This window comes from Bos taurus, chromosome 22, assembly GCF_002263795.3.
Source record: "Bos taurus isolate L1 Dominette 01449 registration number 42190680 breed Hereford chromosome 22, ARS-UCD2.0, whole genome shotgun sequence".
NCBI classification, from domain to species: domain Eukaryota; kingdom Metazoa; phylum Chordata; class Mammalia; order Artiodactyla; family Bovidae; genus Bos; species Bos taurus.
Window position 1 is genome coordinate 47,969,012 of NC_037349.1, and position 24,890 is coordinate 47,993,901.

The 24,890-nt window shown below is 39.8% G+C and overlaps 1 protein-coding gene across 14 annotated transcripts in view; it reads left to right on the forward strand.

Moving 5' to 3' along the window:
• The window catches only part of SFMBT1 (Scm like with four mbt domains 1), a 120,899-nt gene that overhangs the window by 92,077 nt on the left and 3,932 nt on the right, over positions 1 to 24,890 (forward strand). For 11 of the 14 annotated variants that reach the window (XM_010817698.4, XM_059879608.1, XM_024982608.2 and 8 more), the window contains 13 exons: positions 1,297 to 1,447; positions 3,652 to 3,734; positions 7,490 to 7,616; positions 8,875 to 8,988; positions 10,745 to 10,787; positions 11,610 to 11,674; positions 14,221 to 14,360; positions 15,109 to 15,218; positions 15,941 to 16,116; positions 20,140 to 20,318; positions 20,501 to 20,746; positions 21,628 to 21,756; positions 22,923 to 23,591. In XM_010817698.4, coding sequence (XP_010816000.1) covers positions 1,297 to 1,447; positions 3,652 to 3,734; positions 7,490 to 7,616; positions 8,875 to 8,988; positions 10,745 to 10,787; positions 11,610 to 11,674; positions 14,221 to 14,360; positions 15,109 to 15,218; positions 15,941 to 16,116; positions 20,140 to 20,318; positions 20,501 to 20,746; positions 21,628 to 21,756; positions 22,923 to 23,063 — 1,704 coding nt within the window. In that variant the 3' untranslated portion in view covers positions 23,064 to 23,591. Of the gene's footprint in view, positions 1 to 1,296; positions 1,448 to 3,651; positions 3,735 to 7,489; positions 7,617 to 8,874; positions 8,989 to 10,744; positions 10,788 to 11,609; positions 11,675 to 14,220; positions 14,361 to 15,108; positions 15,219 to 15,940; positions 16,117 to 20,139; positions 20,319 to 20,500; positions 20,747 to 21,627; positions 21,757 to 22,922; positions 23,595 to 24,890 lie in introns of those variants that run through there. The other 3 variants (XR_009492263.1, XM_059879605.1, NM_001205711.1) reach the window with 2 other exon arrangements.

Here is a 24,890-nt window from a genome sequence, read left to right on the forward strand (position 1 = left end):
CTATCTTGGTAAGAATTCTTGTTAGGGTGGCTGTTTTAGGAAATTGGTGGTGTTTTGATCGTTAGACTCTGCTAATCCAATCCATTGTTTCTCCTAAGCTGTGAGGTTAGAATTAGTTCTGTGCACATCTTACGTTTCTAATGTCCAACTCTTTGTGGTGCATTCCTTTTTCAGAGCTTGGTTGCCCCAGTTAACCAAAGCCTGGGTACCAGAGGAGTGGGGTGCACATTCTTTGGGGGCAGTCGTAGCTGTGTCCTAGGGCAGTCCTCCATAACTAGAGGAGATCTAACCAGGAGGTAGCCCATGGTATCTGAAAAGTTTGGAGGCAGGCAGTGTCATCAATGTCCAACTAGGTGCCAGGCTCATTGGGTGAACAGGTGTGTGGAAAACAGTGGTCTTAGTGTCACAAGATTGAAAGTAGAGTTGTTCCAGCCATGGATTCCAGACGTAGACTTTTAATCTTTTGGAAGACTAACGAAAACAGGCTCTGGTTAGGAGTACGCACAAGAACAGGGCGGGTTGTCTGTGATGGTAACAGGCCCAGTTACTGGTTATGAGAACTGATGCATAAGGCAGAGAATTTTGTTTTAGGAGTAGAGCAGAAGTCCGTTTACTGAGAGTAGAACCAAAAGTCAGGTGTGACAAGAGGAGTGGTTACTTGGAAGCTGAATCATCTGACCTATTGAGATTTGAATTTTCCTTGTCTCAGAAGAGGATAATTCTTAGAACAAGAAGGGATCTTGAACCTGCAATGGGGCCAGAAAGTCCTTTCTGGAGTCTGAATGGTAGGTGGTAAGGAGCTAGGGGAGGTTCATAAAACCTTCTTTTTGGTATTTGAAACTAGGCTAGGATCTGATCTAATAAACTAGTGTAGCTGACTCCTCTCTAAGTCTGAACGAAGCTTTGTTCACAGCTCACACACTTGGATTTAAATCTAAGCTCTGTTTCTACCCGTCTGTGTAACATGGTGCAAGTTACTAACTTTTTTAAACTCAGTTTTCTTTTCTGCAAAATAGGGTTGATAATGGTACCTCATTAGATTGTTAGAAAGATTAAAACTGAATTAATATTACATGAAAAGCATTTGATTAAAACAATACTGACATAAAGATAAGATTTATTGAGTGCTTAGTAGTAGTATTAAAACAGACTTAACGTTACTATTAATGTGGCTACGAACTTTTATAACATGTTTATTAGCTACACCAAAGAAATGGCATGTGTGTATGTGCACACGTATGTATATATGTACACAAAAAAAGTTTATCTATTTTGTGTGTTAAATTATACATACAGGTTTTTGATGAAAAGTATTTTCTGGTGGAAATGGATGATTTGCGACTGGAGAATCGTGGGCAGCGATCCTTCGTGTGTCACACCGACAGCCCTGGTATTTTCCCTGTGCAGTGGAGTCTGAAGAATGGTTTACACATCAGCCCCCCTCCTGGTGTGTATTCATTCTTTTCTCATTTGTTTGCTTGGGAATGAGATTTATCATGAGATTTATGAGATAAATGAGATTTATCAGGTGGCTTTACCTGGATCTTTTGTCCCCCCCCCCCCCACACCCAGTCCAGTCCTTAGTGGTTTGGGGGCACAAGACAAGTATAAACAAAGACCTAGATTCCAGTTTCTACATATTTAAATGTTACAAATTAAGCTTGTGCTGCTGTGCTATGCTTAGTCGCTCAGTTGTGTCGACTCTGCAAGCCTGTGGACTGTAGCCCCTCAGGCTCCTCTGTCCATGGGATTTCCTTGGCAAGAATAAAAGTTTGCCATTTTACTCCAGGGGATCTTCCTGACCCAGGGTTTGAGCCCATGTCTCTTGCTTGCCAAGCAGATTCTTTACCACTGAGCCACCTGGGAAGCCCATAAATTAAGCTTGAAAACTAGGAAAGTATGTCCTACTACTTAGATAAATATCTTCATGACAACCTAGGATTCCATGCAGCCTCCATCTGTGTCTGTCGGGAGGCAGTAGGGGTGAGGGTAGGATGCAATGAGCTTTGGGAGCTGGCTTACAAGAAACAGCCTGAGAGCCAGAGTGAGGAGGTGGATTGATGACTGTTCGGTTTCTGGACCTCCTCTTAAAGGGAGATGCTTTGGACTTCAGAGGAGGATTTTGGTCAAGAGTAGAACTCAGGCTGTAAGTAGGAAAGTAGCAGCTCATTTTCCTCATGTTTGCAGCCTTGCAAAGTTTAACCTTTGACCCTTTAATTAAGGCTACTAAATATGACTTATTTGAGCTGAAATAAAAATTTTAATTTAGAGTATCTGGAAGTATAATATGTTTATCTGATTTTTATATCAGCAAGTCAGATTATTTGACTGGCGATGTATTATACTTTATTGGCAAGTCCTTGGTAAAATGTATCTTCACTTTCCAAATGGTGACTGCTGGAACACTGGACTGGGAGTGTTCTTTTCTGTTCACAAGAGTCACAGACTGTGAACCTTTGTCTTCCGTTCAGCCTTCATTTATCCAACAAACATTTGTGGAATGTTTGTGTTGAGCCAGGCCTTGGACTAGTCACTGGAGAAACAAAAGTGAGAACGACAGTTCCTGCGATGAGCAAATAGGGGAAAACAGTAGCAGAAGCCCCCTGGGTCTCCCTCATCAGTGACCAGACAGTGGGGGTGCCTGCCTGGTGAGGATGGAAGGGGTGGGGTACACACCTTCAGGAGCAAGTTCTTTGCGTGAATGCTCTGAACACCCCAAATTCCTTATCCTGTCTGCCGTCTTTTGTGAGAAGATAAAACATTTGTATTAAAGATATCAGCGCTTTCAGCATTTTTATAGACAATGCAGCTGTCTTTATAAATAGAAGGAAAGTAGTGGGTTTTGAATTCAAAATGGCAGGTGATTTACTGTCAGGAGTTGAAGTGGAGGCAGAGAAAATACGGTGCCAGTCTGAACCTGGGCAGAGGAGCTGGCTGCACATTGTAGGCTGGAGCAGTCTTATAGCCTGCTCTGTGCCTGTGGGGCACTGAACTCCGGGGACCAGAGAGAAGCACAGACCCAGCGGGGCAGCAGGGCTCAGTCAGCTCCTGGCATAGAGCCAGTGCCGTCAGGGTGTTGGTTTAGAGGGGCTTCTGCCAAGAACCCTGTAGACTGAAGCGAGGAATTAAGCTCAGGTTTTTTTTGTGAAATGAATTCATGACTCAGGTTATGGGAACATTGAGATTTTGTAGAAAAGGAAACTGTTGAGAGTATTAGTAGTAGCTAAGACACGTTTTAGGAAATAACTTTATGAAAGAAATCTTCATTGATTTAACCAGTGCTGTAGGTTGTTTGCTATCTCTTTTCCTTTAGCGCCTAAGTCGTAATAGAAGGATAATGAGACTGGAATTATTAGCACAGATCAAATTCAGTCATAACTGTTTTAAAATCTTTTGTTAAATTGTCAACAACTAATCATAAATACTGCTCAAATAAATGCTTGATTTGAAGTGTGAAAGTTGAAAATTCTCTCCAGAGTTGCTCTATTTTATAAAAATCAATAATACTTTAGATTTGATAGGATGTTTTTTCCTCTAAAATGATCAAGTCCTCAAATTAGCGAAATTAGAAGTCGTGGGTGGATACCAGCAGAGAGGTAAAGCCAGGCGAGCACGTGAAGTGTGAGTCATTGCTCTTTCGTCCCTGCCTAGGCTACCAGGGCCAGGACTTTGACTGGGCCGACTACCTCAAACAGTGTGGTGCTGAAGCTGCTCCCCAGAGGTGCTTCCCTCCGGTGAGAATCCCGTGCCCACAGGGCCACTGCTCCGGGGCTGTGGGGGACTGCTGCCTTCCTGCGCTGCAGTGATGTTTACTCTGAAGCCAGTTCTCTCATGCAACCCAGAAAAGCCTCTTGTTGCTTGTAATAAAATGGTCCAAGGAAAAGTTCATTTACTGCAGAAGTTAATTTGTTAATTTAATTAGCTTAACAGTTTTACTGGTTTATTTTTTTATTAGCTGAAATTATATGAATTTAAAATTTTAGTTTATGATTAATTTTGATAGTCCTTTAAATATGAAAATATGTTGAAATATTAAGGGGTGAAAATTGTTAAACTTACTCATGGTTAACAAGGGCAAATAACAGTGAAAAGCTTAGGACATAAAACAATAATTTCTTACTCTATCCAACTTTCCATGGCTTCCCTTCCCAGAAGTATTTACTTCCTATTCTTCTCACTGTTATTCTCATATTTATAGTTCTTTATTTATAATACACTGCTGTCTTTTGAGTTAATTTTAGATGTGTCTCTTGATTCTATATTATGATAAATGAGTAATCTGGCTATTTTACTACTTTTCTCCTCTGTCTTTCCTGTTTCTTCTTCCTATTAGGGTGATTTTACAATTTTTGGTTAAGTCTGAATTTGAGTATTTATGTTACCATGGACATTTAAGTGTTATTCACAGATTGCTGTTGTTCAGTCACCAAGTCCAACTCCCTGCCACCTGCATAGACTGCGGCATCCCAGGCTTCACTGTCCTTTGCCATCCCGGAGCTTGCTCAAATTCCTGTCCATTGAATTGGTGATGCTATCTAACTGTCTCATCCTCTGCCACCCTCTTCTCCTTTTGCCTTCACTCTTTCCCACCTGATGAGTAGTGCATTATTTTATGATTGCTTTCTCTTTTAATTTGTCCTCAAGTTAATAACTGCCTTGTTTTTCATAGCTTAATTTTCTTTGTTTCTTTGTTATAAAACTACCTTTTCCCACACCATTCAGTAGATTCTCAAAACTGTTTGCACATCAGGAAATCTGTCATTTAAAAATTTTTTTTTAAAGAGACACCCCTCTTAGCAACCCCTTTCTAGACAGGTTACTCTCTTGGCTTGCTGTGTAGTTTTAATTCTGGAAACTGCTCTTCTCTGTGTCCCAAGGAATTGCCTCTCCCTTTTCTTTGGACTTGAAATTCCTGTTTTGTATATCTCATGGCCTCCTTTTTTTGGTTTACTCCCTTGTTTTTGATGGAGTCTGTCTTTCAAAAGCTTCCTGAAATGCAGTGCAAGAGACATAAATTTTAGTAGACATTTTGTGTTTGAAAATATCTTCACTCAGCTAACTTGACTCATCATTTGGCTCAGTGTGGAATTTTAGGCTGAAAGTTATTTCATTGTAGAATTTTGAAAGCATCAATTGTTTTCTGCCTTCAGTTCAGTTCAGTCGCTCAGTCGTGTCCGACTCTTTGTGACCCTGTGAACTGCAGCACCCCAGGCTTCCATGTCCATCACCAACTCCTGGAGCCTACTCAAACTCATGTCCATTGAGTCGGTGATGCCATCCAACCATCTCATCCTCTGTTGTCCCCTTCTCCTCCTGCCTTCAATATTTCCCAGCATCAGGGTCTTTCCAGATGAGTCAGTTCTTTGCATCAGGTGGCCAATGTAATGGAGTTTCAGCTTCAGCATCAGTCCTTCTAATGAATATTCAGGACTGATTTCCTTTAGGATGGACTGGTTTGATCTCCTTGCTGTCCAAGGGACTCTCAGAAGTCTCCTCCAACACCACAGTTCAAAAACATCAATTCTTTGGCACTCAGCTTTCTTTATTTATAGTCCAACTCTCACATCCATACATGACTACTGGAAAAAACACAGCTTTGACTAGACCTTTGTTGGCAAAATAATGTCCGTGCTTTTTAATATGCTGTCTAGGTTGGTCATAACTTTACTTCCAAGGAGCAAGCATCTTTTAATTTTATGGCTGTAGTCACCATCTGCAGTCTTTTTGGAGCCCCCCAAAATAAAGTCTGTCACTGTTTCCATTTATTTGCCATGAAGTGATGGGACTGGATGCCATGATCTTAGTTTTCTGAATGTTGAGTTTTAAGCCAACTTTTTCACTCTCCTCTTTCACTTTCATCAAGAGGCTCTTTAGTTCTTCTTCACTTTCTGCCATAAGGGTGGTGTCATCTGCATATCTGAGGTTATTGATATTTCTCCTGGCAATCTTGATCACAGCTTTGGTTCATCCAGTCCAGCATTTCTCATGATGTACTCTGCATGTAAGTTAAATAAGTTTTCTACCTTACAGTGTTGGTATTGAGAAGTTAAAAGACATTCTTATTCTTGGTCTCTCATATATGACCTGCCTTTTGCTCTGTTCCTGGAAGATTATAGAATCTCTTTTGTCACTACATTTCAATGTGAAACCATGGCTTGGCCCATCTTCACCCATGTGCTGGTGCGTGGAGAGTGGATTCTCTCTGGACCTTTGCCTCTCTGTGCTGGGAAGCTGTCTTGAATCTCTTCTTTGATTCCTTTTCTCTCTCTCTTTTTTCCTTCTGAAATTTCTCATTTTGTTGGCCCTCTGGATCAGGCCTCTAATCCCCCACACCGCCTGCCCCCCCCCCCCCCCCGCCCAGCACCTTTCCTACTTCTTAGGATTTTTTTCCCTTGCTTTCTGGAAGATTTCCTAAACTTTATGTTTCAACTCTTGTTTTGAGTTTTTAATTTTTGATATCACATTTTAAAAAATAGTTTCTTTTTGGCTGTGTTCGGTGGGTTGCATGGGCTTGTCTCTCGATGCAGCAAGTGGGGGCTGCTCTCTGTTGCGTGCACAGGTTTCTCGTTGTGGTGACTTCTCTTGTTGCAGGGCACACATGGTCGGTAGTTGCAGCTCTCGGGTTCTAGAGCACAGGCTTAATAGTTGTGGTGTATGGGCTTAGTTGCTCCTCAGTTTGTGGGATTTTCCCAGACCAGAGATCAAACCTGTGTCTCCTGCTTTGGCAGCTGGATTCTTTATCACTGAGCCACTAGGGAAGCTCTGATATCACATTTTTAACTTTTAAAACCTATTTCTTATCTCTGAATATTTGTTTTTAATAACATGCTATTCTTATTTTAAAGATGTGGCAATGTTTCTTATCTTTCAGAGGATGTTAATTACTCCTGCTTTTTTTGTGATGATTCTTCTTGCATAATCTGGTTTCTCCAAGTTGCTTATTTTATCTGTTTTTGTCTCTAGCTTTATTATCTTTAGATACCTGTTAATTCCTCGGTAGGATTTGTTTGATTATATTTAAGAAATCGGGACTAAAAGAAAAGGCTGATTGGAAGCTCTGAGCATGTAGGTAGCACTTGTCCATCTTGAACTACCCAGTTGGGAAGGATCTGGCTGGCCATTTGTTGGAGAAACCTAAATCCATATCTTTATGTGTTCCTTCTTGTGCTTGTCATATTAACACAAGAAGTCTCTTTGAGTCCATTGCATGGCACGTAGAGGCAGAGGCTGGGCCTCCTGGCATTCCGTATGGTAATCCCTGTTTTGGACAGCATGCACACCCTCAACTGTTCCTGTGTCCTCCTGCCCAGGGATCTGATGTTTTACTGCCTAGAGGATAAGTCTCATCTTCTTTAGGGAGGGGAAGGGACAGTTATCCTGGGGTGTGGAATAGAGGAGTTACTCTGGGATTAAATGTTACTTGGAAAGATCTCTCAGATGAGCACATGAGTGAATATTGAGTATGTTATTTGATGAATTTATTTTCTAGTCAATTTCTGAGCATGAATTTAAGGAGAACATGAAGCTTGAGGCAGTGAACCCTCTTCTCCCTGAAGAAGTGTGTGTTGCCACCATTACTGCAGTGAGAGGCTCCTACCTGTGGCTCCAGCTAGAGGGTGAGTGTCAGCTCCCCTGAGAAGCCTTCCTCTGAACACTCTTCGTTGCCTTCCTGTTTACCCCTGTAATGTGACTTGTTCAACTTAATTGATTAACTAAATAAGGTTCTTGTTCAGAGACTTCTAATTTATAATTTAAGACCTAAAAAGTTGTCTTCCTGTCCTTGACCTTCACATTTTAGGAAATGAATTTGAATAAAAGCCTTCACTTATAGGGTCCCCTGTTTTCTTGAAGGGGAAAATATAGATTAAACAATATATATTTTGATATGACCAAAATATATGAGCTTGAGCATTAATAACCAGCTTATTCAAGAGATTATACTTCGGTTGTCCCCAACTAGAAGTACCAAAAAGTATGTGAAATTGACAAGATATATTATACTAAAAGTAATACTCAGTGATGGAACAGGTTTGTGAACAGAAAGTAGTATATGAGTACTCATCTCTACAACTAACTATGTTTGGCCTGGATTTTTTTTTATTATTATTATTCATTCCCGGATAGCCAGACTCGGTTCTTATGTTGTTCCCAGTTTGCAGAGTTAGTGTTTAACACAGGGATCAAGAACCATATTAGGTATACATGTTTATGCAGCCCCTTCTGAGCAACTTGTCTTTATCAGTTTCTGATTTGAGGTACCTTTTCTACCTCCTGGCTTGTGCCTGAGTACCAGAACTGATGTTTTTTAAATGAGTAGAACTATAACTTTTGCCTTTTATTTTCCAGTTATTTCATGGAATTCACTACCATATTTGTCTACCATCTGAATATTACTAGTAGTTCTAGTAGCTTATTTGCTGTTCCCTAACTAAGGGTCACCCTGTACATTGACTGCCCGTTTTGATCATTATTGGGGGACAGTTTACTTTTTTATAAATGTTTGTTGCACATGAAAAGTATGTGTGTATTTGCTCTGCCGTGTCTGACTCTTTGCCAGTCTATGGACTGTAGCCCACCAGGCTCCTCTATCCATGGACTTTTCTAGGTAAGAATACTGAGGCAGGTTACCATTTCCTGCCGACTGCAGTAACTCTTCCCGACCCAAGGGCTTGTGTCTCCTGCATTGGCAGGCGGATTCTTTACCACTATGCCACCTGGGCAGAAGTATGACTTTTGTAAAGGAAACTTGCTAAAGAAACTTTGTGTCCTTTGCAACAGTAGAACACTGGATACTGTCTACTAGAACACTGTCTAGGAAGTAGTTTATGAAGAAACTATTCAGTGGTCTTAAAATTGTTTTTTAAATCTAAACAGGTTCTAAGAAGCCCATACCTGAATTTATTGTGAATGTGGAATCAATGGATATATTTCCTTTGGGCTGGTGTGAAACCAATGGCCATCCCCTTAGCACTCCTCGCCGAGCACGAGGTAACTGTCTACTTCTGGGTTGAAGGTTTGATTGTTAAATAGTATGTTGTTTGGCTGTTATCAAGAGGGATGAATCTGGACATTTGAGAGAACAATAAAATTATATTCTGGTTATCCGTTCCTGCCTAGGAAATTATTCATTGCAACAAAACATTTATTATCTCACAGTTTCTATGGGTTAGGAATCTGACACAACTTTGCTGGGACCTCAGCATCGAGTCTCCGGTGAGGCCACATTTCAGGGTGTCAGGAGGGCTCTTGTCATCTCAAGGCCCAACTGGGGGAGGGTGTGCTTCCAAGTTTACTCAGATGTTTGTGGGCAAGAATTCATTTCCTTGTGGGCTACGAGGCTGAGGGCCTCTGTTCCTTGCTGGCTATCAGTTGGTGGCTTAGTTCAGTTTCTTCCCATTTGGGTTGCTTCATGGGGACGCTCACAGCACAGCAGTTGGCTTCCATCAGAGCCAACAACTGTGAGAGGAAGAGATTGAGCAAGAGGCAAGTGCCCATGTTTAGTAACCTAACTCTAAAGTGTTCCTGCCCCTTACTTTTAAATATTGAAAGGTATTTGTATACCATAAAATAACCTCCTTTAAAGTACAGTTGACCCTTGAACAGTACGAATTTAAACTGTGTGGGTCTACTTATACATGGTTTTTTCAATAAATATATACGTCAGTACTGCATGAGCCCTGGTTGGTTGAATCTATGGGTGAAGAACTGCACCTGCAGAGACTGGAATGTAAATTTATACGTGGATCTTTGAGTGCATGGGGGTTGGCACTCTAACCCCTGCATTGTTCAAAGGTCACCTGTTTTTAAAACCTAGTTCTGTGTATACTTAAGTAGCAAATACTAGAAATACGTATTGATATGTCTTTATACAGAAAGCCAAAGTAATATTTTTATGCCTCCCTAGGCCAGCTAGCTTCATTTTATATCCAGAGGATATAAAATTGTATAGCTGCTTTGGATAACAGCCTGGCAGATCCTCAGAGTATTAAATATAGTTATATACTCATGAGAAATGAAAACATATATCCACAGAAAAACGTGTACACAAATGTTCATGCTGGAAACAGTCCACATGTCCATCAGCTGATGCATGGATAAACAAATGTTATATCTCCATAATGTGGAGTAGTCTGAAATATAAAGGAATGAGGTATTAATACACACCAGAATGTGGATGAAGTCTGAGAACATTATGCTAAGTAAAAGCCAGTCACAAAAGAGCACACATTGTATGATTCCATTTATAGGAACAGGCAAATCTAGAGAGAGGAAAAGTAGATTGGTAGTTGCCTAGGGCTCAGGGGTGGTAAATAAAGAGGTGATTGCTATGGGGTACCAGGTTTCTTTTTGAGATAATAAAAATATTCTCAAATCAATTGTGGTAATCATTGCCCAACTCTCTGAATATACTAAAGACCAGTAAACTGTGTGTAGTTGTCCCTCAGTATACACAGGGGATTGGTCCCAGGATCTGCCATGGATACCAAAATCTGTAGCTGTACATGTCCCATAGTTGGCCCTCTGTCTCTGCAGTTTTGCGTCTGAGGAACCGGCCAACCTCAGATGGTGCAGTACTACAGTAATTACTGTTGAAAAAGTTCCTGTATAAGGAGACCCGTGTAGTTCAAACTCATGTTGTTCAAGGGTCAGCTGTAAGCAAATATTAGCTTAATGCATATGTAACTTTCCTTTGTCTTTTTATTTTTCTTGACATTTATTTATGGATTTTTTTTTCTTTGTATAGTACACAAACAGAGGAAAATTGCAGTGGTTCAACCAGAAAAACAGTAAGTAATAAAAAGTATGTTAAATAGAAGAAGGAAACATAAAAATGTTTCTGTTCTTCATCTGTTAAAAAAAAAATGAGTACAGATCTTCCTCAGCTTATACTGGGATCATGTCCCAAAAAAGCTAATGTAAGTTGAAAATATCATAAGTTGAAAAATGCATTTTACATCCTTAACCTACCAAACATCGTAGCTTTGCCTAACTTAAACATGCTCAGGACACTTATATTAGCCTCCAGGGTGGAAGAATCATCCGCCACAAGGAACACCCAACTAATATATTGACTGCTCTACTGCAAGCAAAGAACAGAATGGTTTTAAGTGTATTGATTGTTTACCTTGTGATCTCCTGGCTGATGGTTTGCTGCCCAGGATCGTGGATCATCCCGCATAACATTAGCCAGGGAAAAGATCAAAAGTCAAAGTATAGTTTCTGCTGAATGCATATTGCTCTTGCACCTTCATTAAGTTGAAATATCATAAAGTGAAACCACTGTCAAGCAGAGATCATCTGCAGTTTACTTGTGTTTTGAGAGGCCCACAAGGCAGTCTGTAGTTTGCTGCTCACATAAATGCAAGTTCGTTTGAATGTGCAGTATCACAGCACTGTCTACATACTGTTGTTTTCCCCTTAGAACATATAAATAGCTGTTAAAACAATTGCTTTTTTTAAAAAAAAGTATGATCAAGGAAGCAGTTTTTGCTACAGATTTTGCAGTCTGCCACATTTGCTTTCTTCTTAGATTTGAAGGAAAGTAATCCTCACATTTTATTGACCTTAAAGACTATCTCATTACATTTTGTTGCTTTTTCTTGATGCAGAATACCATCCTCAAGGACTGTCCATGAGGGTCTGAAGAATCAGGAGCTGAGCTCCACAGACTCAGGTATAAGTTCAGACAGTCTTAGGAAAAGATGACCTTTAATTTCCTGTAGTGGACTTTATCTAAAAATAACTTAAGTTTATTGGAGTAGCTTCATAGAGGGATCTCTTAATTGTGATTTTAAAGAGTTACAACTGTCTTAAGATATACTCAGTTTACTAATTATCTTTAGGCTAGTATTTCTGTGTGTTTATAATATTTTAGCTATTATTTACTGATCACTTGGCAGTGTTAAAGGCTCTGGAGGTCAATATATTATCCCTGAGTTTCATAAAGAACCTGAGGCTCTCCAGATTGTGCTCTTTTTTTAAACTGGGTGCTTGAAAGATAGATGTTTATTTTTCTTTAAAACCTTTCTATGATATACACACTATATTTTGTCTATATTTTGCAAAAACAGACAGACAGACAGCAACACTGAAAAACATCCTGTAGGCAATACCTGTTAAATGAGACAGGGCTCCTTGTTGGAGGCCAAGCTGTTGACCAGGACTCCTTGGCTCCCTCTTTCTGGTTGTATGACACGTAGCATCTTGGCTCTGTGTTTTAGCACACCTTAAGCTTTTGGGTGGTATTCAGTGAATGCCTCAGAAAGGAACCAAAGCACAGAGAGGTCACACAGCTTATAGTAAAAGGGTGAGAAAGGGAACTCATATTTCTCAAGTTCAAAACTTGCACTTTTGTCTCTTCTACCCACTGCCTTTTTGTAACATCATGGAGGATCAGGGCTGTGCATTTCTTTATTTTTGTTGTATTACTGACCATTCTAATGCCCACTAAAACCACAGAATTAAGATATTAATATCTCATGTGATCATAGCCGAAGTCTTTTTGCTTTGGGTTTTGTTGTAGGTCAAGTTACCTTGGAAGCAGAGCCTGAGATTGATATTTGCATGTAGGAGTTTCAGGGGAGTGCTTTTGGGAACACTTCTGGGAAGACTGGAAGGACACAGGACTGGGCAGAGGGAGAAGTTGAGGCACAGTGCAGTTGTAATAGAATTCCTTTCCAGCCCCACAGGGAGCCCTGGAGCTGGTGGAGCCGCTGAGTGTTGCTAGCAGAGGTGTGGTGGCATGCCCTAGTGTTCCCTCAGTGGTCAGCTATGGAAGTGAGCTCTTCCTCCCTCCCCACCTCACAGAGGGTGGGGCCTTGGGCCAGGTAGCTCTCTCCTCCTGAGGGGCAGTTCTAGACTGAGGGTGATTCCAGGATAGACTCACAACTGAGAGCTGTAAACCGGCAGCATTTCCAGGAGCAGGGTGCATCCCCAGAGGGGACCTGGGTGACAGAGATCAAATGGAAAAGTGGGCCCCTACATGTGCTAAGACTGAGTTCTTGGGAATTTCCTGGTGGTCCAGTGGATAGGACTCCATGCTTTCACTGCTGTGGCCCCAGGTTCAATCCCTGGTTGAGAAACGAAGAATCCTGCAAGTCATGCAGCGTGGCCTACGAATAAATTAACTAACTAAATAAATAAAAGACTGTGTTCTTAATTAGAGTGTGAACACTATGTCCTGCTGGGTGCTGTCGGCACTGGGCAAGGGGCTTTCCTAGTGGTCCAGTGGCTAAGACCCTGGGCTTCCAACGCAAGGGGCCTGGGTTCAGTCCCTGGTCAGCGAACTAGATCCCACATGGTGCAACTAGGAGTTCACATGTGCAACTTAAAAGAGATCCTGCATTCTGCAACAAAGGTGCAGTGCAGCCATATAAACAAATAAATATTTTTTAAAAACTGGACAGTTTACATACACTTTTCCTTTGGGTTAACAAGGCTGTCATCAGAAGAGCTTCTCTTTGCGTTGTCTGAAAGTAGAGGTTATAGTGTTTTTGAATTTTTTTTTTATATTTAGTAGCTGAATTGCCAACTACTCAATATGAGGGGTTAAAAAAACATTATATTGGAGTACAGTATTCATACAAAAAATAGTTGAACAGAGGGTTCTCTAGGCCCAGTTACACCCCACAATACCTGAAGAATTTAGAGGTGGGGTTGCAGCATGCTTTTAGCCCTCTGAAGAATCCCAGTGATGGGAGGGCTCCTGCATCATCAGAGGCTGCCAGTGTACTGGTGCTAAGTCACTTCAGTCGTGTCTGACTCTGTGTGACCCCATAGACGGCAGCCCACCAGGCTCCTCCGTCCCTGGGATAGTTCAGTGGTTTTAAGGGACAAACCGTAGTTCTGGATATTCACCATCACTGTCTAGAAATATTCTAGAACTGATTGTTGAGTAGTTGGTCTTCAGAAATTATCATGAGTTCTCAAAGTAAATCCTCCACTTCCTGTAGTGATAGAAGCATGGGGCTCTGGAACAATATTGCACTAACCAGGAGTTAATCTGCAGTAAATCAGGATATTCAATTTCAGCAGAGTGATAGCCCTATAATATACTTTTTGTTAAGTATAAGGTATTTCACACTCAGACTGCATGTGAAGCTTCAAAATAAGTCCTGACTTTATATAATAGTGGATATACTGGTTTTTTCTTCAGTAGTCTTGCTTTAGAAGCGTAGGGTAGCATTCTGTTCTGAATATTTGTTTTTCTTCATTTCTCAGTTGTGATTAATGGAAAATATTGCTGTCCAAAGATATACTTCAACCACCGTTGCTTCTCAGGGCCATATCTTAACAAAGGAAGGATCGCTGAGCTGCCTCAGTGTGTGGGACCCGGGAACTGTGTCCTGGTCCTCAGAGAGGTAAGGTTCCTGCCTAGAGTATAAGAACTTAAAGAAATTTCACAGCTGTCTCATAGACTCATTTAGACAAGGATCAGCATGCCATAGATGTGACACCTTCAGGTTTTATCAAAAGTGACTCACATTTCTCGTGTCTTGAACAATGAACCAGGCACGTGAATATTTTTTGCTCCATAGGGAACATTCAGTTGAGCAGTTCTTCACGTGGCAGTTCATCTCTGTCACTGTAGAAAAGTCTTCTGTTAGAGCCCACATGGTCCTCATGCATGACCATGAGAGGTGTCTAAGCCTGAGAGGCTGTGTGGCGTTAACCTGGGACCATGACAGAGTTACATACATACCTGCTGGGCTTGTGCTTCCCCACCAGCGTGCCACACTCCAGGCAACAGATGTGAGGTTATCAAACCTTTCAGGCCTTAGGGTGGCGAGGCTGTGTCTGGAGAGGCTGAAGCTTCTGTGTGTCTCATGACTGGTAAAGGATTGGGAAGCATATGCTAAGAGTAATTCTTGGTTTGTTGCGCCTATTCCTTTCTGACCATAATGTTTAGAATATTTAAGAGGGTCTCATTACTGTCTTACTTGCAACTATGGTCAACTGTCATATCTTCAGTACTATTATTTTGTTAATGCTTATTAATTAATATGACTAGACTTAATCACCTAGGTGACATTCTAGGGGATAGGAAGGTTCTAATGGTCTGCTTTGCTTTTTCCCAACCCAAATTTCTGCCTTAAAAATGGAGCACAGGTCCTCACTTTACTGATCAATGCAGCCTATAAACCCAGCCGTGTCCTTCGGGAGCTGCAGCTGGACAAAGACTCTGTGTGGCATGGATGTGGGGAGGTCCTCAAGGCCAAGTGAGTAGGCGCCTCCGCCCTTTTTTCTCACTCATCCTCAACGGGTGTTTCCGCGGAAAAAGTTAGGGTGCTTCTGTTCCCTGGGGCAGTCCTTCCTCAGCTCTGTGGTAAAGGACCAGCTTTGTTTTCTTTGTTTCAGTTGACATCCTATTGTGAGCCAATCCTATTATAAAATATAGTAAAAGTGAGTTACAGGAAATAAGGAATTTAGAAGATATAAAATGCAAGAACAGCTTTTTTGTTATCAGATTTAAGAGCCATAAAATTACTTTGGCAAGTTACTGTGAAAGTTTGTAAACATTTGCTTTTGTTTTCTGACCTGATTTTGTCATGGATGGGGGGGTAGGGCAGTTGGCTGGTTTTATTGGTCTGTGGCTCATACCCATGTATCACTGCTTCAGGATCAAGGAAGACTCAGTAAGAGTCACTGTTTTTTTAGTAGTTAGTGTAGAAGTTATTATTTGAAGACCTGAAACTTAGAAACAGAAAGCAGGAACTTTATTTTGCTAATTTAAAAAACTCAGCTTTTAGCTGTCACAGCTTACTAGATTATAAATTTAAGTACAATATAAATTTCTCATTGTTTTCAGAATCCTCAAACTGTAAGGGACATATAATACTCTAAGAAGCAAAAATATTTTTCAGGTCTGTTAATATACTTGATTTTTCTCTGTGGAATCACTTGCCCAATATATTTGGTGTCTGATGTCTTCCAATGGCAGATACAAAGGAAAGAGCTATCGAGCTACTGTCGAGATAGTGAAAACAGCAGATCGGGTGACTGAATTCTGCCGGCAAACCTGTATCAAACTGGAGTGCTGTCCTAACCTCTTCGGTCCACGAATGGTTCTGGATAAGTGTTCTGAGAACTGTTCTGTTCTTACAAAGACTAAGTATAGTGAGTCAACTTTTTCAGATTTGTTCACTAATAGCAGCTGACCATACCTCATCTCCTGCAAACTTTTAATTTTGCAGATATTCAGATATAGCTGAGGGACACAAACATCCTGTATAAAGGGCCAGATAATATTTTAGGCTATATTTTGCATATTTTAATATGACTAGACTTAAATCACCTAGGTGACATTCTAGGGAATAGCAAGGTTCTAATGTTCTACTTGTCTCCTTCCCAACCCAAATTTCTGCTTTAAAAATGGAGCTCAGGTCCTCACTTTACTGATCAACGCAGCTTATAAACCCAGTCATGTCCTTCGGGAGCTGCAGCTGGACAAAGACTCTGTGTGGCATGGATGTGGGGAAGAATATGCTTTTGCATATTCTTTTTCTGTTTTATTTTCATTTTTTAAAAGAACACTTTTAAAAATGTAAACCAAAACAGGCCATGGCCACATGTGGACTATGGGCCTTAGTTTGCCAACTTGTATGTACAAACGGTGTATAAGTTAGCTTTTGCCTTTAATAGGATATATAATCTGTTTTTACAGTCTGCAACTATTTATGTGTCCACTGTGTGCCACTACTGTTCTAGCACTGGGATACAAATGTAAAAAAAAAAATTCCTTCTCATTGAGTTTACATCTTAATGTGGGAGACATTAAGTGAAGTGAAAAAGTGAAAAAGTGAAAAAGCAGAAGTGCTATGGAGAAAAATGAAGCAAAGCAGGAGAGTGAGGAAGGCTAGCAGTTGGGATGTTGTTCATACAGGTGGCCAAGGAAGACTTCCTGGCAGATAACAACCTGAAGGAAGCAGCCAGCCATGCAGACTTCGAGGGAAGAGGCAGGAGTGTGTTGTAACAACACCTGCTACCTCTCATTGCTTATCTTTTCCCTTGTGAAGCTGCAAAAAGAAAAAATCACACAGAATGAAAATTTTAAAATATTGATTTATTTTGCTGCACGGGATCTTAGCTGTGGCACACAGGATCTTTAGTTGTAGCATGCAGGATCTAGTTCTCTGACCAGGGATCAAACCCAGGCCCCCTGCATTGGGAGCTCTGAGTCTTAGCCACTGGACCACCAGCTGCTGCTGCTGCTGCTGCTGCTGCTAAGTCGCTTCAGTCGTGTCTGACTCTGTGCGACCCCATAGACCACCAGGAGGTCCCCAAAATGAAGATCTTAATTTGGAGTCTTGTCAAGGCATTGTACCCAGAGACAAAATTCTGATCCTACTTTTCCTTAAATCCTACAAGCCCTGGTATACTTAGGAGAATTAATATAGAGGTGGATTTTACCCTGTTAAACTTGAAGATTTCTCTTAAGGCACTCTAATTTTGTGCGTCTTTAATTTTACATGTGGGCAAATCACCTAAGGATCTTGGTGAAGTGGAGACTCTGATTCTTCAGGGTGTATCTGGGGCCTAAGTGTCTGCATTTCCAACAAGATCCCAGATGCTGGTGATGCTGCTTATCCAAGGTCCATATTTAGCATGACAGGTTTTCTAATCAGTATATGAATCACAAAATCATATAAGAGTCTCACCTTCTTGTTTCCACTTACATTTATTGGAATGTAAACTTCTTAAGAGTGGGGTTTGTCTAGCTTATTACTGTTGTGTCAGATTCAGTACTTAGTTAGGCAGATTGCAATGATTAGGAGCTAAGTGAAATGTACTGTTCATATAAGCACATGTTTTAAGCACACCAATTTGAGCCTTCGGTATTATTTGGATTATGTTACACTTTTTGTCTGAATTTATTTTTCACAATGAGATAATTGAAATTAGCCTAGACTTTAGGAGTCCTTATAATTTTTCCCAATTAGTAATTTAAGTAATATCAAATGGATTTATATTCTCTAGTATTCATTTAGAAAAATTACATTATATTTTGATATTACTTTAATGTATAGCTCAGAGTTAAACTATATATGTGTTATTTTTTGAAGTATTTTTACATTCTATAATTCATATGAAAATACAGAGGACCTAAAAATAGTCATAACAATTCTGACAAGAATAAAGTTGGAGGACTTATTCTGACTTCAAGTTTTACCATAAACTATAGAAATCAAGAGTGTAGTATTGATGAAAGAATAGTCAAATTGAGTGATGGGACAGAATAGAGGGTCCAGAAAGAGAGACAAACGTGTAGCTACAAGATTTTCAACAAAAATGACTAATGGGAAAGGAATTTCTTTCAACAAATGGCACTGGTACAGTTGGACATCTAAATTGAAAAGGCAAAAACAAAACTCCTTGGTTCCACCTCACTATAGACAAAAATTAATTCAAGGTATGTCATAGACCTCTTGTAAAACTAAAACTATAAAGCTTCTAGAAGAAAACAAGAAAAGTACCTCAAGATTTTGAGCTAGGTAAAAGTTGCTTAGAGAGGACACAGAATTCACTAACTAACCTGAAGGAAAAACTAATACATTCAACACTACAAAGTTAAACCTTTTGTTCTTTTAATGATAGTATTTATAAAAGGAAAAGACAGTGCACAGTCTTGGAGAAAAAACCTCATTGTTTGTTTGTTTTGGCATCCCTGAACGGCACAGAGGGGAAAAGGTTCTTAGTACGCACATCCAGCAGAGAACTTGTCTCCAGAATATACTAAAACTCACAACTCACTAAAAAGAGAAGTTTTAAAACTGGAGAAAGCTGGTAGTTGTACAACATTGTGACTACATTAACAGGACTCAATTGTATGTATTTATATGTTTAGTTGTCATGTGATTTTATCTCAATTTAAAAATAAGATAAATAAAAAGAGGAATTAATCTGAAATTAGTGGTGGTGGATTTATCTGTGTCTAAAAACCACTGAATATGTACACTTACAAATGGTGGGTTTTATGTTATATGAATTACATCTCAATTTTAAAAAATGAAATAAGCAGAGAAAACTGTTTTAAAAAGTGAATAAAAGACTTGAATAGGCACTTCACCAAAAAAGTGGCCAAAAGCACATGAAAATGTGCCCAGTAGCATTAGCTGTCAGGGAAATGCAGGTTTAAACTATGATGAAAAATTACTATGTATCCACTAGATTGGCTGAAATGAAAAAAGACTGACAGTCCCACACATTGGCAGCAGTGAACTGAGCAGCAGCAGTGAACCGAGCAGCTCGATCTCTCGAATGTTGCTGGTAGGAGTGTAAAATTATATAACCCTCTTGGAAAACTTGGCAGTTTCTTCTATGTCTACCATATGATCCAGCAATTCCATTCCTAGGTATTGACCCAAGGAAAATGAAAACCTGCCCACTAAAAGCCTTGTACAAGAATGTTCACTGCAATCTAATAATTGCCAAAACTTGGAAACAGCCAGGTGCCCGTCGGCAGGAGAATAGATAAGCCAGTACATTCACACAATAGCATGCTATTCATCAATATGAAGAAATTTCCAGTCCAGGTTCAAAGCACGATACTGGATGCTTGGGGCTAGTGCACTGGGACGACCCAGAGGGATGGTATGGGGAGGGAGGAGGGAGGAGGGTTCAGAATGGGGAACACATGTATACCTGTGGCGGATTCATTTTGATATTTGGCAAAACTAATACAATTATGTAAAGTATAAAAATAAAATAAAAAAGAAAAGAAATGAACGTCTCACACATACAACATAAATGCAACTCAAAAACATTCTGCTGAGTGAAAAGGAGCCTTGTTGGAAAAAGTACTTACTGAATGATTCCTTAGATGAGGTAAAACTAACCTATAGTGAGGGAAATTAGACTAATGGTTACTTCTGGTGAGGGGGACTGATGAGGGAGTGACAATGGGAACTTTCTCCATTGATGGGGATATTTTACATCTTGATAGGATTATCTAGGTTTATGCATTTGACAGTTACTAATTGAACTATGCATTCAGAATCTACACAGTTAAGATTATTCCATTATATGGAATTTAACCTTAAATACTCTATCCATTTTGTGCTATGATAGTAGAATCTCTTGTGGTTTGAGGTACACAAAAATAATGAAACTACTTCATTTTTCTTTGTCATACACATTTAGCACACTACTACGGAAAGAAGAAAAATAAAAGAATTGGGAGACCACCTGGTGGGCATAGTAACTTAGCATGTGCCCTGAAAAAAGCGAGTAAGAGGAGAAAGAGGCGAAAAAATGTTTTTGTTCATAAGAAGAAGCGCTCCTCTGCGTCTGTTGATAATACACCAGCAGGCTCTCCCCAGGTACGAGATCTGTGATACACCAGTAATGTCTTTAAGCCAAGAGATCCCTGCTTTACAGTTCAAACAGAAAGAATATCTGCAGGTCTTTTTTAAATTCGAATCTCTAGCCAAGGAAGATGGTTTTGTGGTCCAGGAACTGATTTGTCTGGAATTTCAGTGACACATCTCCCCTTGTCCTCTAGGGAAGTGGGGGTGAAGATGAGGAGGACCCAGATGAAGGGGATGACGATTCCCTAAGTGAAGGCAGTACATCTGAGCAGCAGGATGAGCTCCAGGAAGAGTCAGAAATGTCAGAAAAAAAATCATGCTCCTCCTCCCCCACCCAAAGTGAGATATCTACATCACTGCCTCCAGACAGACAGAGAAGAAAAAGAGAACTTCGCACTTTTTCATTTTCTGATGATGAGAATAAACCTCCTTCACCAAAGGTACCCATTTTAAAACTACAGTGTTCTTTTTTCTCTCTTGACAATTTCCCTTGACAATCTAATGGTGAATGATATTGGCATTACACTTACTTCAATATGGAGTCAGTTGAATTTCCTGAGTCTCTTTTTAAAAGATCCCAAATTCAGATTTCCTTGCATTTCAAGGATTATTTGGAGATCAAATAATAATAATCCTTATCAGGAGGAAAGTCCTTCAGAATGACAGCTTATTTTAAGTTACAGAAGTTTCATTGGTAGTTTATTAGCAGTCTATTAGTCATTTAGTTTAGGGAAAACTGTCTTTTTGATATTTTTTATGATATATATGGTTTTATAGAAATAAAGTATTTATCTTTTTGGCTCCTGTTAAACCATTTTGTTGGTAGATTCATATATGCATATTATATAACACATACGCACATTATGAGAATGGAAGTTGTTAGTGTTTTAAACTTGGATTGCTTGTAAAATATAGTCTTTGAACAGAAGTGGTTAAAAATGATTTCTCCTGATAATTTAGATAAGCCTTCTCTTATTGGAAATACCAGCCCATTCACTTCTGCACCCTGACAGACTGTGAGCTAAAATAAACCAAGGAACAAATGGAAGATTTTAAAACTATTTTCCACTGTTAAATTATCCACATTATTTATATTGAAACTTTGAGATACATTCTTGTCCATTGATAGTTCTTATTATAAAAGACAAACAGTTTCTCAGTGCCTAATGTGTGTGGACCTTTTGCATATTTGCTGGGAGAAATCATGTCCTAAAAGCACTTTGAATTCTGCCTTTTAAAGGGTTATGACTTTCTGTAGAGACTTTCTTAGAATGAAGTAGCTCTAACACCATTTGTTTTGCTTTTGTTGTGGGAAATGAAGGAAATAAGGATTGAAGTTGCTGAAAGGCTTCACCTGGACAGTAACCCCCTGAAGTGGAGTGTGGCGGACGTTGTGCGGTTCATCCGATCCACAGACTGTGCTCCGTTAGCAAGAATATTCCTAGACCAGGTATCACAGAGACCTTTAGTTTTTAGTAATGCGTCTCTTTAGCAAAGGACTGTAATGCGTCTCTTTAGCAAAGGACTGTGGATACAATAGCAATAGCAATTTATTTACAAGTCTTAGGAAAAATACTTCTATCCAAACATAAAAAATTATTTCCCTGTTTAGGAGTAGAAACGTGATAAAAAGTTATTTATCTGACTTCCTTCACAGTTGAAGCAGATTGTTACTGCAGTCTTATTTTTCCTAAGAGTTTGTTTGCATCCTCCATTAAATAACTTAAAATCAAGCATGCTATACTTAATTATCCTCTTATGCCAAAATAACAATTTGCTTGTTTTAAAAAATAATTAACATCTATAATATGTTAGGATCTAACAGAAATAGTCTGTGACCTCAAACAGTGAAATAAATTTTGTTTTGATAATTGAGGAGATTCACAACTGAACATCTTTGAAAATCTTCTCAGTTCAGTTCAGTTGCTCAGTTGTGTCCGACTCTTTGCGACCCCATGAATCGCAGCACACCAGGCCTCCCTGTCCATCACCAACTCAGGAAAACATTGTAGTTTATAGGTAATATTTTCTTTCAGATTTAGGAAAGTTCCTCTAAAAAGATGATTCTTTCGACACATTTAGTTGTCAATTACAAGGCTAGTTAGTTTACTGGATTTCTGCAGAACAGAATAGATTCTTACCTGTGGTAAAACTTCTATTATTCATTCTGAAGATTCATTAGTATAGAGGACCATGCTGCTGCTGCTGCTGCTAAGTCGCTTCAGTCATGTCGACTCTGTGCGACCCCATAGACGGCAGCCCACCAGGCTCCCCTGTCCCTGGGATTCTCCAGGCAAGAACACTGGAGTGGGTTGCCATTTCCTTCTCCAATGCATGCAAGTGAAAAGTGAAAGTGAAGTCGCTCGGTTGTGTCCGACTCTTAGCAACCTCATGGACTGCAGCCTACCAGGCTCCTCCGTCCATGGGATTTTCCAGGCAAGAGTACTGGAGTGGGGTGCCATTGCCTTCTCCAAGAGGACCATGAGAGGTATTTAAAAGCAAATAATGAAAAGCACAGGGACCCTGATTTTGACAAAACCAAGTGAACCAGGGCTGTCATGGTTGAGTTGCCATTCATGTGCAATCACAGATAATTTGTATTTTATGCTTTAACAGGAAATTGATGGGCAGGCCCTATTGCTCCTTACTCTTCCCACTGTTCAAGAGTGCATGGACTTAAAACTGGGCCCTGCTATCAAACTTTGCCATCACATAGAGAGGATCAAGTTCGCTTTTTATGAACAGTTTGCCAACTGAGAAGGACAACCAAAGTAGGCTGTATCTTTGAAGCACAAAATGCAGCAAATCCTTCGCCCTGCTCTACAAGTGGAGCTGAAATAGTCCCAGGGCTCTGGGCCTGCAGGTGTCGGCTTGCTCTCTTTGCACTTTCAGGGAAGGAGGACCCACGCTGAGGAAGCAAAAACTGCACAAAAGTGGCTCTCCCACCAGTGAAAATGTGGGCATCTCTTGTTCATCAGATTGCAATTTTAAAAAAAAGATTGTGAAGAAAAGACTCATATAAAGAAGAATAAGCATTTCCACTGGTGTGGCCTGGAAACGAAGAATAATCAAGGCTGCTGGCAAGCAACCTTTTGATTTTCTTTTTGTTCTCTCTGTTCCTTCCCATTGTAGATGGAACTTTGTTCTCTGCTTTCTCTTTCTTGGGAAGAGAGGACATAGCTTTAAGTCGGCACTGATTTGGGACTGTGCCTCAGGCACGTCAGTGCTTCATTGTCATGTGTTTTAAAGCTTTTTTAAATTAAAAACGGTTCATTTTGGGGATGATTATGTGGCTCTAGGGTTTTGAATGTACAGTCACACTTTGATCCATTTTAAAATCTATTCTTAGGAGTTCCTTTGTTTACTACCTCTGTTGATAATTGAGCTCGTAGCCCTGTCTGAGGTTTTTTTAAATGATGCCATTTCTACATGAACACTAAAACTATGACAGAAGTTGGAGGAAAAGACACTGTTTTCTTTCTTAAGAGTAATGTGTGGCACTCACACCAGTTCCTTAAGTGACTGATCTAAGAACTCTACTGTCATCGCTTTCCATCCTAACCTCGGTTGGGCTGCCTGTTTCAGTAATATCTCAAAGACTGTTGCTGTTTTAAGTTGAATTGCTCTCTCCCCACTAGTTCTCAGAGGGACTTCCATAGCTTTTATTTTGTATTTACTTTTCTCTACAGTTGTTTGTCCAACTTTCATTTTGAGAGTCCTTACTTTGGGTAAAAATCAGTAGGTGTTTCCTGGACCCACAGTAAAGCCCATTTCCCCATTTTTCTCAGTGTCTCTAGACAGATAGTATAGAAGCACAAAAGAGAAAATACGTTTTGGGGGAGGGGGGAAGTGATGCAGAACATCAAGTTTCTGTCACAGTATGTTCTTAGTGGCCGGATAAAGATTGAGAGATGGTTAAGGATTCTAGAAACATCTTTGACAAGTCACATTTACATTTTCTTTGATCGAACCTTTAAATTGAATGTATTCTACAGTCAGTTCCCACTCAAAAACTCAGTTTCCTTTTAACTGTTTCTTTTGACCCAGCTCAACTTGACATTAAACAGAAAAATTTTCACTTATGATTGCACTGGCTGTTGGCTGTAATAGAAGAATAGCATTTACTGTACTGTTTCTGCCATGAGGAATGAGGAAAGATACATACATAGGTTGCTTCTTTTAAATGGTTTGCTTTGCTGAATGGTTTTTATTTTTTTTAATTATCCTAGTTACCTACAAATTTATAACCTAATCATTCCTCTTCAAGATTTGAAAATGTTTTAAAACGACAAACTGGGTAAATTCTAAACAGTTATACAAATATAAGGTAATTTTGTTACAAATTTAAACTGATTGTGATTTTTTTTCCTTTTCTTCCCTGCTGTTCCACCTTTTTTTTTGGACCTTGGCAAACATTTTGTAGTCTGACTCTTCTCTTTATTGGATAATTTATGAACCACTTGAGTTCAAGCCCTCCAACCAAACCCTATATTAAAGCATCAACTCTTTGCTTAGGTTACTACCAGCTATACCTGGAAAGAAGATTTAAGTAAAATTAATCTGTTTGAATGTATTGGGAGATCC